General features: G+C 43.5%; 2 protein-coding genes across 3 annotated transcripts; one reads left to right on the forward strand and one right to left on the reverse strand.

Moving 5' to 3' along the window:
* The first annotated feature begins 498 nt into the window (after nt 1-498).
* On the forward strand, nt 499-4,255 carry LOC108096754 (vacuolar protein sorting-associated protein 35). The gene is made up of 8 exons (XM_017198613.2): nt 499-658; nt 874-1,063; nt 1,126-1,859; nt 1,917-2,152; nt 2,215-2,553; nt 2,607-3,170; nt 3,231-3,414; nt 3,475-4,255. Exons 1-8 carry the CDS (start codon nt 599-601, stop codon nt 3,634-3,636), a joined length of 2,469 nt encoding a protein of 822 aa, XP_017054102.1. The 5' UTR covers nt 499-598; the 3' UTR covers nt 3,637-4,255.
* On the reverse strand, nt 4,189-18,140 carry LOC108096755 (tubulointerstitial nephritis antigen-like). Of its 2 annotated transcripts, none has more exons than XM_017198615.1 (4): nt 17,960-18,140; nt 6,417-6,607; nt 4,930-5,915; nt 4,189-4,860 (listed from the first exon to the last, which is right to left on the reverse strand). In XM_017198615.1, exons 2-4 carry the CDS (start codon nt 6,577-6,579, stop codon nt 4,717-4,719), a joined length of 1,293 nt encoding a protein of 430 aa, XP_017054104.1. In that variant the 5' UTR covers nt 6,580-6,607; nt 17,960-18,140; the 3' UTR covers nt 4,189-4,716. The 2 variants fall into 2 exon arrangements, with proteins under 2 accessions (XP_017054104.1, XP_017054103.1); XM_017198614.2 differs by lacking the exon at nt 17,960-18,140 and adding an exon at nt 7,773-7,946.
* Nucleotides 18,141-19,281: the final 1,141 nt, after the last annotated feature.

The raw sequence follows: 19,281 nt of genomic DNA on the forward strand, positions 1-19,281 counted from the left end.
TTTCTGTTAAAATCGCTATCTTAACATTGCGCACAAATTCACCTCCACCAATATATTTACTATTGCCTATTCATACTACCATAGTTTTAAAGAGCACTTAATATTATTTAATAATAATATTAGGATCAAACATTTGATCAACCTTAATTTTTTGTTTTGTACTTGAAATATTTAGAGGCAGACAAAGAAGGAGACTAAATAAAATTTGATTTGCTTTTTGAAAACACTTGTTAAACATACAAATCGATAGTTGCAGGGAACACATCGATAGAAAGTTGTGTGGCCTTATCGGTAAAACCTAAAAACATCGATTTTTGTCCCATCTCTGGTGTCACACACAGATGCACATCGCCGAAAATCCAGATATTTTGAGAATAATTGGACATATTCCATCCGCCCCCACGCTGCAGTAATGGTAAGTGTGTCCAGTTGCGTCCTGTAATCCCCAGAAGCCGAGATTCCCGAATAGGCAGTACAAGTTAGCAGATAACCGAGTGCACCAAGCAATCGGAAAACCGCTGACTGCGCCCCTGTCGACGTGAAAAGGGGTCGGCCCACTTGGTGAGAAGCAACGCCCCCGGTCCAAATTCCCACGATCATGTATCCCTGGAGCTCGTCCTCTTACGGTGGTCAGGTGTCCAGTGCCGCCAACGCACGGGTAAATACTCCAAATAGCTCTCAGATTGCGAATCTCGGATGAGAGAAATCTGCATCCCCGCTTATCTGCAACTCACTTAATTCTCGGGCTCTGCTACCGGATGTGATCCGGTTTAAGCCAAGCAGGCTTATCTCGAGCTGTGCGTCTTGTTTGTGCTTCAAAAACGATCTATGTTGCACCCACACAGTAATAATGTCTGCCATGTCTCCTTTCAGACCATGCCGAATGGTTTGGATGACCAGGAGAAGCTGCTGGCCGAGGCCATTGGAGCGGCGAGGAAGCAGGCCTTCCAGATGAACCACTTTCTGGACAAGGAGCGCATGCTGGACTCACTCAAGTGCGCCAGCACCATGCTGAGCGAACTGAGAACCTCCCTCCTCTCCCCCAAGAGCTACTATGAGTTGTGTAAGTCAGCGTAAAGCCTATAATTATAATTTCCGATTTGTAAGGCAATCCCCTTTCCTCAGACATGGCCGTCACCAATGAGCTCTGCCACCTGGAGCTGTATCTCAGCGAGAAGAGCGACAAGAAGACGGATCTTTACGAACTGGTCCAGTATTCGCACACCATTGTGCCACGCCTGTATCTCCTCATCACGGTGGGCATTGTGTACATCAAGAACGACTCTACGCTGAAGCGCAGCATTCTCAAGGATCTTGTGGAGATGTGCCGTGGTGTCCAGCATCCACTGAGGGGCCTCTTCCTGCGCAACTACCTGCTGCAGTGCACCCGCAACATCCTGCCCGACGTGATGGTGGCGGAGAACGAACACGAGGGCAACGTGTACGATGCCATCGATTTTGTGTTAACTAACTTCGCCGAGATGAACAAGCTTTGGGTGCGCATGCAGCACCAGGGACACTCCAGCGAAAAGACGCGTCGTGAGAAGGAACGCGAGGAGTTGAAGATCCTGGTTGGTACCAATCTGGTGCGTCTGTCGCAGCTGGAGTCGGCCACGCTGGAGACCTACCAGCGGCTCATTCTGCCAGGCATTCTGGAGCAGGTGGTTAGCTGTCGGGATGCCATTGCCCAGGAGTACCTCATGGAGTGCATCATCCAGGTGTTTCCCGATGAATTCCATTTGCAGACTCTCGATCCCTTCCTGAAGTCCTGCGCTCAGCTGGAGACCGGTGTGAATGTTAAGAACATCATTATATCGCTAATTGAACGACTCGCTGCCTATAACCAACGAAGCGGCAAGGTAATCATCTCTGAATTTTACTGCTTTTACAAATTAATTAAAATATTTTCTCTTTAGACCAGTGGCAACGCCATCGATGCCATTATACCCGCCGAGGTGGAGCTGTTTGAGGTGTTCAGTGTCCAAGTAGCCAACATTGTGCAGACCCGAATGGATATGCCACTGGAGGACACCATTTCGCTGCAGGTTGCGCTGCTCAGCCTGGCCCAGAAAGTGTATCCCGATCGCGTTGACTATGTGGACAAGGTGCTGGGCACTACCGCACAAATTCTGCAGCGCATGAACATGAACAAGTTGGTATAACTAAGGCAAAAATTATAATGGTTTCTGAATATGGTTGTATATTTTCTTGCAGCATCTCGCATCTGTTGTCCGTGAACCAGGAGCTCTCCCGCCTGTTGCGCATTTGCATCGACTTCTACAACAATGCCTTGACCATCATTCAACTGCACAACTTCTGTCCACTGCTCGAAAAGTTTGACTACACCTCCCGAAAATCACTGGCTCTTTACCTAGTTATGAATATTCTGGACAACGAAACCCTGGTTCCCACGGCCGATCAAGCGGACAGTCTGCTGACCATCATCACGCCGTTGATCAAGGACGACGACACGAACAAGGACAACGCAGCGGCAGCAGGACACACAAGTCCGGATGCTGAGGAGTTTGCTGAGGAACAGGGAGTTGTAGCTCGGTATGTAGGATACTCTTTCTATAAAACCTTTATAACTTATTAACTCTTTTTAGATTCATTCACCTGATGCGCTCCGACGAGCCCGACATGCAGTACAAAATGCTGCAGACGGCCCGCAAACATCTGGGCAATGGTGGAGGTCAGCGTCTGAAGCACGTTCTGCCACCTCTCGTCTTTGCCGCCTACCAGCTGGCCTTCAAGTACAAGGCCATCGCCGAGCAGGATGAGAACTGGGACAAGAAGTGCCAGAAGATCGTGCAGTATTGCCACAGCACAATTAGTGCGCTGGCCAAGGCTGATCTCGCTGACTTGGCCCTGCGTTTGTATCTGCAGGGTGCATTGGTCATCGGAGAGATTGGCTACACGAACCACGAAACGGTGGCGTACGAGTTCATGACCCAGGCATTCTCCCTCTATGAAGACGAGATTTCCGACTCCAAGGCCCAGCTCGCAGCTATAACGCTTATTATGTCCACGTTCGAACAGATGTCCTGCTTCGGAGAGGAAAACGCCGAGCCACTTAGAACGAATTGTGCGCTGGCCGCTTCCAAGTTGCTGAAAAAGCCGGATCAATGCCGCGGTGTGGTGGCTTGTGCGGCACTCTTCTGGAGCGGAAAGTAAGTTTGATAGACCAATCTCGATTAGATCACAGCTAAAACTTCTATAATATTTGCTAGGCAAAATGGTGAGGAAATGCGCGATGAGAAGCGAACCCTGGATTGTCTGAAGAAGGGCGCTCGCATTGCCTCGCAGTGCTTGGATACCGGCGTGCAGGTTCAACTGTATGTGGAGCTGCTGAATCACTATCTCTTCTACTTCGAGCGTGGCAATTCCCTCATCACCGTAGCCATGCTCAACCAGGTGAGTTTTTTTTTTTCTCTAAACAAGGGAAATCCCTCATTTCACTGTTTGCTGTTCCAGTTGATTGCCAAGGTAAACGAGGAATTGCCCAACCTGGAGCCCAGCGAGGAGACCAAACAGATCGAGAGCCACTACAAGAACACGCTGGCGCACATACGCAGTCGCATGGAGTCCAACGATTCGACGTTGGAGGTTTCCTTTGCGGGCATCACCCTCAATTAGCCCAGCCCACCCACTTCGGACAACTCCGGCAAGCATCGAAGAGCTGAAAGCCTGAAGGTCGATCGGCTAGGCGTGTTTTTGTACTGCTACTAGTTATCAGCTTGCCCGTAGGCCGTTCGGTTAATTCGAAGCTCGGCGAGAGTATCAAAATTGCTTGTGTGAGAAATGAAATTCCATGGTTAGGAAAGTTGTGGGCCTTCGACCAACTTTTGTTTTGTCAATTTAATTTCGATCGTAATCGTAAGTGCAAAGTAAAAACATTCTTGATTATTTTCCTGATTTATTTAGTATGATAGCTATGCGTAAATAACACCCAACAGAGGATTTTTACTTTACTACTCTATTTAATCCCCCTACCCATACCCCTACCCTAAAAGATAATGTGAAAATATTGTTAAACAAAAATTATACAACCTACATACGATTATCGAATTGGTTCACGAATCGCCACGCGCTACGTATAAATATGTATTACAAATAAAGTTAAGATCAAAGTGTTTCCGCGAACCACTTGTGTGGCCTCAACTAAAGTGAATCAAAACTCGTCATCGGTAAACATGTAAAGTAAATCGTTTATTAAAATATATAAGACGCCTAAGTTCCGTCGGTCTATCAATCAGTTAACTTAGCTTCCATTTACATACAATACACGATGAGTTTGCACCCGTATTAACCCTACAGGCTCTAGCCGATCCAATATATTCGTCCTTCCATCAATCACATGCGCTGCAAGTTAGATGTGTTGCTATCCTTCTTCCGGTTTCTCTGGTTGTTGTGGCAGTTTTTTCGTGGGGGAGTGGAGCGGTGGTTTCCTTGTGGCAGTTTCCTGTTGCTTCGAGACCAGTTAGTGGGTGAGAGAAGGTGGTTAGGTACTGTGGGCAGTTAAATTGGTGCGTTTGCGCCGCTTAATGCTAATCTTTTTAGTCACTAGTTTCTAAGCATAAACATTACAGATAGAAAGCGCCTAATTCACTTTGAATGCCGTGCAGCAAATGGAAAATTTTGAAGCATGAGATAAATTTGTTTTCGTTTCTGCCTAGCTCGAGATTGCTCGCGGTGTGAGCGGTGTGAGCCGCCCCTTTAGACCGACGTCACTTTGTAGTAGTTGTAGACGTAGGGCCAGGAGGCCAGCACGTACTCCTCGATGCCGCACTCGTTGGAGCCGCGCAGGATGCGGAAGTAGCCCCGCTCGCCCCACCAAGGTCCCCAAGAGTTGGCTGCGATCTGCAGGAACAGAGAAAGGTGGTTAGCAACTGGCAGGGAAATCAACTTTTATCAGGTTTCATTACTCACCCAGTACTTATCACCGCCGTGCTCCTCGCCCCAGCCAACCAACTTGACCGAGTGGAAACCAGTCTCGGCTCCTCGGTTGGCCGCCGTCTTTCGGTAGACGCCTCCCGAGTAGGTGAAGAAGTCCCTGTACACCCGCATGGTGGCCTGCACGGGTCCGGAGTGGTAGATCTCCGCCATGATGTCTTCCTCGCGACTGAGACTGTAGGCGGGACCCACCGTGTAGAGGGCGTCCCTTTCCACGTTCTCCGACGGACTGCAGCCGTTCTCCCGCAGCGAGCGACTGTTGTGCCGGATCTTGCAGGTGTCCCGGTGCTGGGTGTACGGATAGCAGGCCTCGTCGACCACGCCCTTCTTGTGCAGGTAGCGCCAGGCGGCGTCCAGGTGACCGCCCTCGCAGCCCTGCTGGCGACGCGTGCAGGAGAGGATGTTCTGGGCGGACAGCTGGACGGCCTCCTTGCCCTTGCTCTGGATGGCGAAACGATCGCTGGCCACCGAGGCGGTGGACAGCACCCAGGAGGCGCCGCACCAGCCCTGATCAGGAACCTCCGAGATGAAGCTGGACCACCTGTCCAGTGCGTTGAAGGAGTTGGGCAGACCGTCGGTGGGGTTCCTCAAGCGGGACATCGCCTTCACGCGGTACGTGGGCTCCTTGGTGCCCAGTCGCAGTCTCAATCCCTCGGCGTACTTCCTGCCCCACCATTGGTCATACTTGCGGGCCGACCAACCCAAGCGGTGGATGGAGTTCACGCTGTGCACGATCTCGTCGTCGGTGAGACAGAGGTCCGTGTCGCACTGCACCCGACCGCCGTCCAGGCAGCGGCATTCGTTGCAGTTGTCCCACGTGCTGTTGTACTTGGAGAAGTAGACGCCCTGGTGCAGGCAGGACACTATGGGGTCGGCCTCTCCGATGCAGAAGGAGCGGTAGTCGGGGCAGCAGTCGCTGGAGTCATCGCGGTCGCAGAACTCGTCACAGTAACAGAGAGTGGCTGCAAAGAGGAAAGAATTTGTGATCACTGATGGGAAATAAACTCTTCCGAAATTTTACACCTCAATTAAATTAAATAGAGCGAAACATTTGTTTCATAAGTTATCACTTTTTGGGAAAAGTTATTGGTCGATAATACCTTTTCAAATATATAGATATAGAAAGAGGAAGATAGATGTAGATGTAGATACATATATGCATAAAAATTGCATGCATAAAGATTAGATTATGGGGTTGTTTATAATTAAGTTAACAAATAATTTTTTTAAATCTGATAAAATATTGAACGGTTTTTTAATAGAAAAAAACTATGTATTAATAATTTAATAATCATGGTGAACATTCTGTTGGGAGAATAATATTACCAATATATCAATAAAATATTTGGATCACAAAAATTAGACTTAAGTTACGTGTGCGTAAATAAGACTCATTGTTCGTACAAAAGGCAATTAATTCCTCTCCCAATTATAATCTTTTCTAAATCCCAAGCTCAACTTACTGGAGATGGGCAGCGAGCAGCCGTCGTGCCTTTCCTTGCAGCAGGTGTTGCGGAGGGCGCAGTAAGGACCCGGGAAGTCCCTCTTGAGGGTGTGATCGAAGACGCTGGCCACGCCCTTCAGCAGGAACAACAGGGCCACCAGGTGGACGCACTGGATGGTCATGGCTCCTCGGATGAGTTACGATCTGCAACTAAAGCGGCGAAAGCAAGGAATTTATGAATTGGCACAAATTATCTTATCTCAGAGATCAGCAGGCAGATAAACGGGCAGCAATTTGTCAACAATTAACAAGTCAAATACACAGAATTCCTCGCATCGCGCATACGACCCGTTCAACGCGAAGTATTAGCCAAATGCGATGGGGGGATGCGAAACCCGTTCGGTCTGGGTGAAATAATTAATCGGTGTATCTTTTGGATACGGGCAGCTCCTCATCACAAATTCGCTGGTCGTGCACAGAAGAACGGTTAACAGTTAGCTCCGCCAAATATATTCTGATGACGCCAGCTTGTTGGCCGATTCACGAACCCTGTTTGCGTCGAAACGCTTCTTCCTCACTTTTTTTTTATTTTGTCTTGGACTCTTTTAATCCAAGATTTGCGCACACCAATCGAAAAATCCGAAGAATCACGCTCGGAAGCGCCCCTTTTCTTCATGTTGTTTTGGTAGCTAATATATTTCTTTCAGCTGATAATTCTGGAGACGGAGACGAAGATTAAACTTGTTTATTTGTGAGAACACGGCGCGAAGACAACGTTTCATAATTAAATGCAAATTGCAAATAGATTTTCCTGTTTCGCCCAAAACAGAATCGTCAGCATTTCTGTCGAGGGTGCCACAAAGTGTATTTAATTAAAATCGCACAAAAATTAAATTTAAACATCTTCTGAATCACGAATGACTGTGGCAAACAAAACTGTGGAAGGTGTTCAAACATTCCACCCGCCCCACAAATATTCCTCGATTGTTCGCTAATGCTGAACCCGTTTTTAATTTAGTGATAATTAATTTGAAAGTTTGTGTAGATAATTAATTGCCCATTCGATTGGCAATAAAGTTTCGGCGTGGAAAATAAGCAAAAAAATACTGAAATTGAATTGTAGTTGGAGCCGTGACGAAGTTCTATTATTAGAAGCGCTCAGCAAACAATAAAGATTATAAAACTTCAGTTTCCGAGATTGTCAGAGACTGTTGACACTTGGAATGGTCTAACACAAACACCGCTGTTTATTCCTGGCCGAGCCAGAGATATTCTGAATACCAGGCATTAAATTGAACTCCAAACAATCTCGTATCTGCTGACCAAGCAGTCTGGCAGGCAAACAAAGGCTTTGCAATCCATACGCAATACTAACATTTTGAAAGTTTGCACAATTCGAGTCGACGACTTCCCGCACTCAATGGCCAATAATTGGAAGTTTCGGGCTTGTACTTTTCACAGAGCTGGCAATTTTATTATAATAATTCAGTTTTGTTATCGCGCTGTTCCTACTTCGATCGCGGCTGGTTGCTGACTGAATTCGGTTAGAATAAGGGGCCGCCATATAGGTTGCTGCTGCCGCTTCTGTTATTGTTGCTGCTGCGGGCAGCGCTGCTCTGCCGCCCGATCTCGGAAGCTATAGGTTGTGAGCCATATAGCCATAGCCACAGCCATAGCGTAGGTGGTCTTTAACGCGAGAGCGAGAGAGGGAGAGGGAGAAAGAGAGAAAGGGAGGGAGCGGGCTCTCGCCATCCTGCTGTTACTGCCACTGAGGCGTATACGTCATAAGTATCTAATGAGCCAACGGATAGAGTCCTAAGCTGTTTAGCTGGGCTAAATGTTTGCCTTAATTTGGCTAGCGACGGAACAAAGAAAGCAGAGATATTGGCAGTCCACCTATAAGGTCAGAGATCGCCAAAAACCACTTTCATGTGCAAATTCTTCGCCGCATTTTTGTGCGCAGTTAATTTTAGTTCTCTGGTTTGTTTTTGTTTGCACTTATCTGGTCCCGAAAAGTGATAAGATATTTGGGCGATAATTGGACCCAATTCGAGTTCAAGGCCTTCGACAATAATTTAATTAAATTAAATTGTTAAGGTATGTCTTTATGTTTCTTTTTTTTTTGCCAAAGAGGTGTGACATTTTGCTATCTTTTATTTGAGGAATCTGCACTGATTTCCAACAAACATTTATACTATAAAGGCTTGCTTTTTTTTGTGGATGCGATCATCGCCGATTCGTCTGCCATTTCACTTAACTTCGATCCGGGTTTCTGTTCTTTGCATACGAGTAATTACAATTAAGAGCATTTGCAGTTGCAAATATCTGCTCACACATATGGACCACATCACTTCAGTTAACTGGTCGTCGTCATCGATTGAGGATGATCCAATTCCGCATTGAGTAAACCATGCCGTCAACCTTTATTTATTTATCGATGAGAAGTAATGTATTCGACAATATTACGCAGCGGAAACAGGAAGTATGTGATTCACAGTATTGGCATTTCCCCTTTTTATTAACACTTAATCTTTGACTCCCTAGAGTGAGCCACGAAATTTCTCGATAAAATAGGCAGAGTATGAAAACAAGCCAAAATCATTAGGAAAGCTGATTAAAAAGCATGTCTCCAGTGCTGAATGGGATACAAACCGAAGCTTGATGTGTGAAATAAAGCCATCAGACGACATTAAGACTCTCTGTCGCCCGACGCGATTTGCATGACATTAAACTTCATTTTTATGAGCGATTTCTGTCCGCTTCGAACCAAATTAACATCTCTGGCCAAAAGCCGATAAAAGCCCGCCAAAGAGATTGTTTGTGAGCAAAGCGAATGTGTCGCCTGTCTCCAGTCTGAGTAATTTTCCTTTCTCCGCATACATTAACCACAAATCACCCAAAACTGACAAAGCTGAGATAAGATTTGGCTAACAAGATTAACATGGTTTGCCATAGAAACTAAAAATAAACTAGCTATACTTATCCCATTGCAACTGCAATTGTTGGCCGTAAAATGGCATGAGTAATCCCTAAATATCAGTAACTAATTTGCACTAAGCCAAACGATGACAGCACGACAAATGGCCAGTTGTGACTATTTGTATTGATTCATCGCATATGGAATGCAATTAAGGCGAACTACCAACGTGAAACCCGATGACAATCTACCGGGTAAATGAAGTCATTAAAGTGTCGTCGGCTGACTGCCTTATCATCGCGAATGCCTGAATTAAACTGGGCAATCAATTAGCGGGTATTTATACATAATTATGCCATTATTTAATTGGCCCCCTGATTAGCATTATTTGTGTGTGGCTGGCTATGCGACCAAAAGGTATTTTATTGATATTCTGGAGGTACTACGCACTCGAACGCCTATTGATTGCTGGCATTCCAAAGCAATAAAGTCATAACAGTCCGATTGAATTAAATCGGACGGACACAAGTACGTAGAAGTTGGGCAGGCGGAATTCGATACCCGAAACTAGTTCAAGATCAAAACAATCCAATGACAATCCCACCTGGCATGTAACTTCCTTATCGCGGATGTTATCGATACGATTTACATTGTTCAATTTGGGGAGAGATTCACGGCATTTCGTCATAGCGCCAACTGATAAGTTGGGTGGGTAGACGACATAAAAACTTTGGAAACTTTTGCCATAAATCGAGGGATTCCACAATGAATACGACTTTATTGTCTAGGAAGTTGTGAATGGAATTTTTATCAGCTCTGCCTGTCAGTCGCCAAAGGTATTTTGCTTTTATAAATATTTGCCCGAAGAAATTTCTTATGGCCCATTTCACTCGGACTGCGAATGTGTGGCTATATTCGGAAATTAATAACTGAGGTTAATCGTTTCCGAATCGAATGACTTGCAAGGCAAATAATCCAAAGAATGCGTAAATATTTGCAAAGAATTCATTGAGAGTTGCCAAGGCGGTTTCATCCATCCATAATCAATTTACTGATCATTAAAAAGTGTATTTATTTGCTTAATTCTTTAACGGTCTGTCTTTGTTTATGTGCAATGGCAAATGGGAATTTTGAACTTGTTGTTAAAGCAATTAATGAAGTATAAACCAAAAGGAATTTCGGTTTTCTCCTTGGATCTCGAGGTGACCGGCTGGAACTGCAACCTTGATCCAATCGATTCAGTGAATTTTTCGGCATGTTTCCAGTGAAATGCGGTGAGATTTAGATTTGGGTTTACACAATTTCAATTACAGAGAATTTCCGCCTAGGTATGCGAGAAACTTTCCTAAATCGAATTGAGATGAGTGTTTGCTGAAGGTCAAGGTCTCTCTATTTGGCACGCAATTTTCCCATCAGTTTTAATTTTTTGTTGAATGTTGGTCAAGTTATGACGAAACCGAGCAATTGTGACCACAAATGGAATCGAATTAATTTTACTTGTCAATTGGGACAATTTCTTTGGCGGCAGCCACAAAAAATACAAGAACACGATCTTTTGGAGGGGCGAAGGTCAGCGGGGAATGAAAGACATTCTTTTTGGCATATTTTTGTTTAATATCTCACATTTTCGATTCGTTTCAATTACACTCCACTTGTCGGGCATCAAGTGCAGGGCGTCTGTTCTTTTCCCCATTTTTGTTTTTGTCTTGTTTTTATGCAATTTAAATACTTTTTGTGCGGTTGTCTGACATTGAAGGCGAATTATTATATTAACTATTAGGGAAAAAAGACAAATATGCGACGACGAGGTGTCAGGAATATTAAACGCGGGAATTATTCGTGCGCAAAAAGTATTTTATTTATGTGAGTGCAGAGTGCTGGGAATTTGACAGCCTGACAATTGGTTTATTATGGCTCTCACCCAGCTGCCCGATAGCCAATTTATTGATCGGCTTCGATTTCAGTCATGTTTCCGGGTGCAAACTTACACACACCTCCGCTTATAACACACCCCATCAGGTGGTCAGTTTATTTTTCATTTCTTTTGTTTGCAGTTGCATTTTACGACTCGACATTTGGATTTGACTTGGCCCGGCCAAAAGAAACAAAATCGCAGAATCATATCTCAGCTGATCGCGGCGATTAATCTATTTATAAGAGTTATTTCACGAAAGACTGGAAAGCAATCCAAGCAGCCAAGCGGCTAATTTTAAAACATTTGCAAACACTTTGGACCGACGTCATTGTTTAATGAGTTTGGAATATTCACGGCTAGCTGGAGGATATTTATGTTCTTTTCTGATAATCGGCGGCCAAGCAATTAGTTGGAAAAATTCAAGAAGGGAAAAGCACTTGGTTGGTTTTCTTTATGGCCGCTAAAGTTTCCCCGGTCAGGGATTTTTTCCCTTGAAAACTAAAATGCGCTGTGCTGGCCAAGGATTATTACATCTTGTCACTGCCCGGAATCACCTGTTATAATCACCTGTTCATCGGCTGCGCACTAAGTGTCGGAAAAAAGATTTCCCTGTTTTTGTTTACTTCATTTCTTAAAACAAATAAAGCCATTTGCTTGGATATTTCTATCGTTGCTCTCCAAATAAACGAATTTAGATTGCTCATCTCGAAAGTTGTTTTTGCTGTTGTTGATAATTAATAATTCGCTCATCGAAAACAATTCAAGGGGTGTGTGTAAGCCTCTATATTTAGATATAGACGACTGCTTATTAGCGGTGCAGGTGTACTTAAGTACTTCTAAAATTTGCACCTGAGAGCCCCCACACACTGCTTTTTCCCCTTATTTTTTTTTGGCATGCTTGCAGTGATTAGTAATTATCGTTCGTGTCAGTCAGTCCAAATTAGGCGGTTTGTCAATCACCTCTCGAAATCGCCACATCAAATCACTCAAACCCATCCCCCACACGAAGTGCACGGGTTCTACGTATAATATGCATTATGAAACAAAGGCGAGATCAGATGTTTTCAAGGCTGTTCCGTAAGTCGTAACATATTGGTTGGGAGAACAAGGCCCTCACGCACCGTTCAGCGAGACCGAACCCAATCGTCACCTCTCGCAATTTAGAGTGAGAACGGAGAGAGATTCCACTCCGTAGGCGCTTTAACTGCTTGGGAATTGTAGGGCGCCGCGCGCGGTAGAATTCGTGCTGATAGCAGGGTAGCGCTGTTATCGCAGTCTGTTATTTTAACAGCTCTGTTGAGCTCCACCAGCTGAGGGGACGATTTTTAATAGACTTCTTTGTTGTCACTAATTTATGGAAGTGCCTGAGTTTTCTGTTTTGTGTTTTCGGTTTTTCTTGCCCGCTTTGTTTGCCATTTAATTTTTGACTTGCGTTTGTGCTAAACCACTTAAACAAAACAACAAAGTGTGTGGCCATTAAGGGAACCAAAATAAACCAACGCGGACCATAAAACGAGGAGCTGAATAGACAGAGTAATATGTTTACAAGCCGCCTCAAGTAATAGTTTTCTGGGCAATATTATCCAAGCAAAGCGGTTTACTCCCCCACAAATCGATGACGTCAATTTGGGATATTTACATTGGCGAATATACGCTGCATCTGCTGTTATTGAACGATAAACAATTTAAATATTGCATTGCAACTTTTTATTTTCCAATCCCTAAATAGTACATTATTTATTGCTGTACTGGTAAATCTGTTTAAAATTGTTCGGCTACATTTTACAAATGGGAATAATAATAAATTCGCCAGAAAACAAATTGTGCAATAAATCATTAGTTCTTTTTCACACACTCCATAATAATTTTTGTATTTTTTCTTAATATTGTTGGGCTTGATTCCCCCTCAAATATTCGGTTTTTGCAATGGTTAACTTTATCCCAATCGCACTTATTATTAATTGCTTGCATGTGGTCGCGACAAATGTTTTAATTATATTGTAAGTATTGCCTTCGATACGGTTTGTCCCATATTCCGGCGCCCACAGTCTCATGGGATTGGATTCGTTGTATTCGAGCAGGCCAGTGGGACAAGTCTGGTATCTACGATCTCGGCAGCCCCGCCCTCCACTTTCCGTCCCCCCGCCCCCCAGACTTTGGATTTAGCTTCGCTTTTTGCTCCCCATCTCGTTAGCAGACAGTCGGAGTTACGATCTGAACCCAAATCCAATGTTATACAAGCGGTTTGTCTGTCTGGAGCGTTGGTGTCACTCAGTGTTCTATTCATAGCCGAGTTCGTTCTGATTTTGCCCTGATTCGCATGACGAATCTTTTCTTGGCACTTTCTTCTGCACGCCAATCAACCGAAAAAGGTAGCAAATTACGGCCTAAGGGGAATTCATTCGAAATTACCCCACAGCTGACTGAAAATTATTTGTTCTTATTTGCAGTGCCAAGTTTCAAGCGAGACGTGAAATAACATCCACCACGAATTTGCTGCCAACAATTTTACTTAAAATACTTTTACTTTTCGACGTGCAATTATATTTAAATTTGGTGCATTTTAAACCACAAGAGAGATCATCAGGTAAAATTGAAAAAATTTAAATATTTGTTTTGTTTTCGAAATATTGGATGTAAGTACCTAACAATTTGAATAGCTAAATATATTTGCCTTTTGCATAGGTGCTCTTGAAAATCTAAACAATTCGCTGTCATTAGTTTTGATTACGCAACGTCACTATTTGTATTATATTTAATGTTTCAGATTTAATTAGCATCTGGGAGAGGTAAGAAAAACATAAACAACTAATTTATTTCGAAAGGTAATATAAATTTTTATTTATAAACATAATTATAAGGATTTTATCTCGGAGCATAAATGCAAGTATTAAATAATTATTAATAAATGATATATTCCTTAACAAAAAAACTAATTTCTTGTTATAATTATTAACATTATTTTATTTTTAGGAGCACACGCACGATATTATTTATAATTTCAGCGCATGTTTTGGGTTTTCCCCATATTCCTGAATGGAATTAATTGTGTTAATAAACTTTGCGAAAGAGCCCCCCTTGACAGAATGATCACTTTATACTCATGTTTGTGACAATTGTGGCTTTCGCTGATGAGTGAGTGTGGCAATGTTTGGGGCCGAAAGTCATTGTCAATGCCAAGTGCGAATCGCTTGGCGTGCGATAGATATATCTGTATCTGCTTGGTGTGCGATAGATACATCTGTATCTGCTGTGGATACAAATACGAGCTGCGATCTGCGAGCAGCGAAAATGTTGATTCGTGGATACGCGATTTTATTGTGGCCTCATCCAATGTCAGTGACACTCGGTCTGCACGCCGATGACTAGTTCTTTTTTTATATTGTTGGGCTTAATGTGTTTTGTATTGTCAAAAAAGAAATGATATTTGGCTGTGCGACTGAATCATTGTGATGCTATTCAGATACATGTTCGGATATAGGCATGACGTGCCCCCAACCGATCCCAAAAAGTCTATTTGACTACCTCTTTGACGCTTGTCAACAGTTCAACAATGTCGCCCCAATTGTTGTTTGGTTAAATATTTTCTATTATTTTGCGCAGTTTGCCCAAAAACTTTGTGTGATGTTAATGGGCGGTATGTCATCATAAATTAATTGCCCTCGAATAATAAATTAATGGAAGAGAAGAGTACCTAAACCAAGTATCCCATAAATTAATTCTGCTCATAAAATATAAATTAAAGCAATCCAAAAATGGGTGTATTTTTGGTTGAGAAAAATTTTTGCTGGTTCAGCACAAAAATTATTTGTTATTTAACTTACACTTTCAAAAAGTTATTAATTGAGCTAGGTACAATGAGTTATAATGTAACAAAAACTAAAGTAGTTTTAGTATTTGTATGTATTTAACATACAACTGAACTGAACAGAATTAAAAAGGCTATCTATATACAACCAAAAGGCTTCAATCTTGCAACTGAGTTTGACTTTGAATTAAGTATCCATCGGATAAGCAAATTCCCCTTTTGTTGAAGTCAACTTCCCATTCGCCCCATTCATGAACTTTTATGGCTTTATCCGCTCTATCTATCGATCTAACGTGTCTGTCGCTTTGTGGACTGGCTTTTCACTTTGGCCATGTTCAATTAGCGGTGGTTGCATAATTGAAAGTGCCAACAGGTCCCCCGTTTTCACGTTTTCGATCGCAGGGCGCCACTTTAGCGCTCGCCGAGGTGTGAACTGCTAATGGGCCACAAATATCGTGGCAATGCCCCGGAGGAACAGCCGAGGGAACCCGTAAACAACTTGTGTTTCTTGGCCAAACAAGACGGACAAAAAGCCCTGCTTTTCAGTGCATCCAAGCAGGTGGGCCGTGACGTCACTTAGATCCGTATTTGCTGTGTTTTCAAGCTGCACTCGAGTGGCAATGGAGTGTTTGATTATCGGCGGTGACGTCATTTGTCAACCTGCCGACAGCCGACTGATAGCTAAAGTGCATTTTCCATTTAGCGCCAATGGTTTGAATGCGCTGATTGAATGGGAGTCGATATACAGAATGAACGTGCCGTAAATCAAATTGAACGCCAGTGGCAGCGGCAATGTGACATCGCCGGATTGTATTTCTCGCTTAATAGCGAATCTTTATTCGCGATGAATAAAAACGAAAGACACATTCCATCACCTGCGAAAGGTCAGAGTTGATTGCCGAGGTGTGGGTGGGTCTGTTAATTGCATGCAAGCCCCCCGGCGAGTCATAACCACATCGTAGTAATCGTAATCGTAATACCCATAATAATAACCATTCGAATCAATTACGAAAATATGTTAACTCCGAAGAGCGATACGCGAAGCGTGTCGATTGCAAATAAATGCACACATTTAGCTCAACATATTTTCGTACTATAGCAATAACCTTAACCGCCAACTGCACTCGGCCAACAGTGCGTATGAGCCATATATCAAAACGATGACGGTGCAATTGACGGCAGAATGTAAACTGCTTGTGATGCAATTTACATTTTAATTGCCGCCTTTCGTTGCCCCGGGCCAAGCCAATCCAATCCATTTAAATGGCGCTTTGCCTAATGACACCGTCACGTTCCACCGTACAGTGAGCACCGAGTAACGCTTCCCCCAGTATCGATTTCTCTGATTTCGAGGTATGCAAATATGCCTGCCAGAATTGAGCTTCTCGAATCATTGATTATGCAAATGCCGGCGAGGTAATCAAATAAGCCGGAGGGCTGTGGCGAAAATACTTAACGAGTCGTAAAGTCTCTGGGAATTATGTAAATGCAAATTGGATCGGCGACGCAAAGATCGTAAGTGAGGCACAGCCGCTGGGAGGAGGAATTAATTTTGGGGCTAAGCCTGAGCTCCGAATCCGAAGTTTAATGTGCTCTACGGTTCAAGATCCCCGAACTCGAACAGCAGTCATCCCGTCCGTCAGCAGAAACACTCGTAAATATGACATCACCTGTGGGACAAGACCAGTAGCCAAATGACTTGGCTTTTGTTTGTTCACCGGTCAACTGGTGAGTGTGTTTTGTTTGTTTTTGGTTTTCGTTTTTTACTTTATCGAGAGGGAGGAGGGGGAGGTGGTTTTGCCGGAACTGGACCGGATTGCGTGTTTGCGAAGATGAAAAACTGACAAATTTATGGGATTATGGCTAATACCGAATATTTAGCTGCTCTGGTTTTGGGTGTTCCATTACAGATTGCTCGAGAAGCGCTTCCTGTCCGAATTCTGGTTAACCTTAGCGACCACTCGCGTTCGAATGGAGATAATTCTTGATATTTCTGCTGATCAGCACTTTTTGCGCCGCGATATGGGAAACCTTTTGAAAGGGGTTACACTCAAGCCAAAAACTGTAGTGCATTTGGAATTCCTTTTGTTCAAGTTCACGGTCAGTGGAGCAAAATACACAAGGAACTGGAATATCAGCTAATGCCGAAAGTAAACATTAGACGGAGGAATTCCAGCTGCACATCGAGAATAATAAAGACGCAATCTTATTCTGTCTGTTTGGCTTTCAACTTTTGGGCTGGAAAATCCCACCTTTTCCTCCGGCGCGATGATCGATTGCAGTCGTGGGGGAAATGTTTCGTGTCGGTCGGGATTTTGCTTTTCCAAAATAGCGTGACTCTGCCCCGTTGCCAGATTTTGCAGCTGTATCTGTGGCTATATCTGGCCAAGGCATCTGCATCTGCATCTGGTCTGCACCCACGAAATGCCATCAGCGCTTTTGGCCAGACCCGATCTTGGCCCAAAGTGGCACAGCCATCTTCCGGACTTTCTAGTGCGTCGTCTTATGAAAAATGCAAGTTTGCTTAGATCTCAGATAAATCTCTGTGTTTTGGGTAAACGTCGCAATAAATGGGTCAGCACTTTGTCTACGCGAATTGCGCGGCTTAAGTCCCCAAAGTGATTGGAATATTTAAGGCCATAATAAGTCGGGATGAGGCTGTTTGCTAGTCTGATTAATTAGCAGCTGCCAACTGATAGGCGTCGCATTGAGTTCCACCTGTTGTTGTGTTCGCCGACTCGAATATCTGTTTGTGGGCACACTCGTTAGCCGCAAATCCGGAGACAATCCATCTGATATTGATTTCCCGCCAAGCCACGCATTCAATTACAATTTCAACACTTGCGATTGGTTGCAGTTCGAACTGGATTTGGTTTTCGATTCCGATTCGGATTGCATGGTTTATCTAACTCAAATTCTCACCTGTCAGAGACAATTTTGTTTTTTGCTGGCAAAAAGAGTTTTACACTCGCGCACGATTAGTTGGCCGGCTGAAAAGCCAGAAGAAATTAGCGTCAAAATGGGCTTAAGCTTTCGGGACTGATCTGATCTGATCCGCACGCGCGTTCGCTGTCGCGACAGATTGGGAATCCAGACTGAGACTGAGACCGAGCCAAGTTAGCCACTCAGCCGCGATCTGAGGACCGCGAACGGGGAAACGACGACAAAAGCGACTCTAAAAGCCGACAAGCGGCTGCCGACAAGCATTTGCATTTTGCGACCACGATGAACCTCCGAACCGTCGGCTTCCACTTTTCGCTGAGCCAACAAAATGGGCAAACAAGCACATTTTTCGAGAACTTTTTACACAAAAAAGTTACGAAAAAGTTGGGACAAAGTAACACAACACAAGGACCAGCACGAGCGAAACCCAACTCCAATGTGTGTACTTATGGAGAGGAGAAATAAAAGATTTACGTGGATTTTATTAAGTCATTTGATATGATGTATTTACAATACATTAATTGGCAATTAAGGCGTTGCATTATTGTATGTTACAATAATTTATCTTGTTACATTTATAATATAAAGATATATCATTTTAAGTTTAATTTAACCATAATCATTCACAACTCATTTTTAGACTTTTTTGAAGTTTTTAAAATAGTAAACTATGCTTCTATTTTTACAGGAATTGTTTTCAGTAATTTAGGTAAAATTCATATGTGTAAGAAGATACTTTTTGATTTTCTCCCGCAGTTTACAGAAATATTTTATTATACATATTTTCTTGGTTAAGTAAATAAAATAAATCTATGCAATAACTAGCACTAATGGTGTTTTCTTGCCTTAATTTATACCAAGTACCATTTGTTTTGTGAGTCTCAATAAATAAACTTTTGTACAGCAAGAAAGACATTAATTTTGAATGCAATTAAAACTGCAAAAATGACTCAATATTTTTTGATGCCCCCCACAGTTATTGAGTTATTGAAGTTGATGATCAAGGACACTGCCTTGGAACGGCTATCCTTAATTGCGTAAGCATAAAAGCGGGCATTAAGCTTAATTGTCTGGAGCTGCGCCTTCACTTTTGCTGCGGCTCACTTCGTGTCAAGCGCATTTAAATAAATTCTGTTGAACGAGCAGCCATAAACAAGCAAACAATTGCAAGTCAAAGTCGCGAGTGAAGGAGCTGCTCCAGATGCGTGTGGGAGTCTATATATATACGGCCGACTGACTATATCCCCAACTGCCGGCAATGAAGTGCTTGAACCTGACATTCAGCGAATTCAAATTTATAT

Source organism: Drosophila ficusphila, unplaced genomic scaffold (assembly GCF_018152265.1).
Source record: "Drosophila ficusphila isolate 14025-0441.05 unplaced genomic scaffold, ASM1815226v1 contig_414, whole genome shotgun sequence".
NCBI classification, from domain to species: Eukaryota; Metazoa; Arthropoda; class Insecta; order Diptera; family Drosophilidae; genus Drosophila; species Drosophila ficusphila.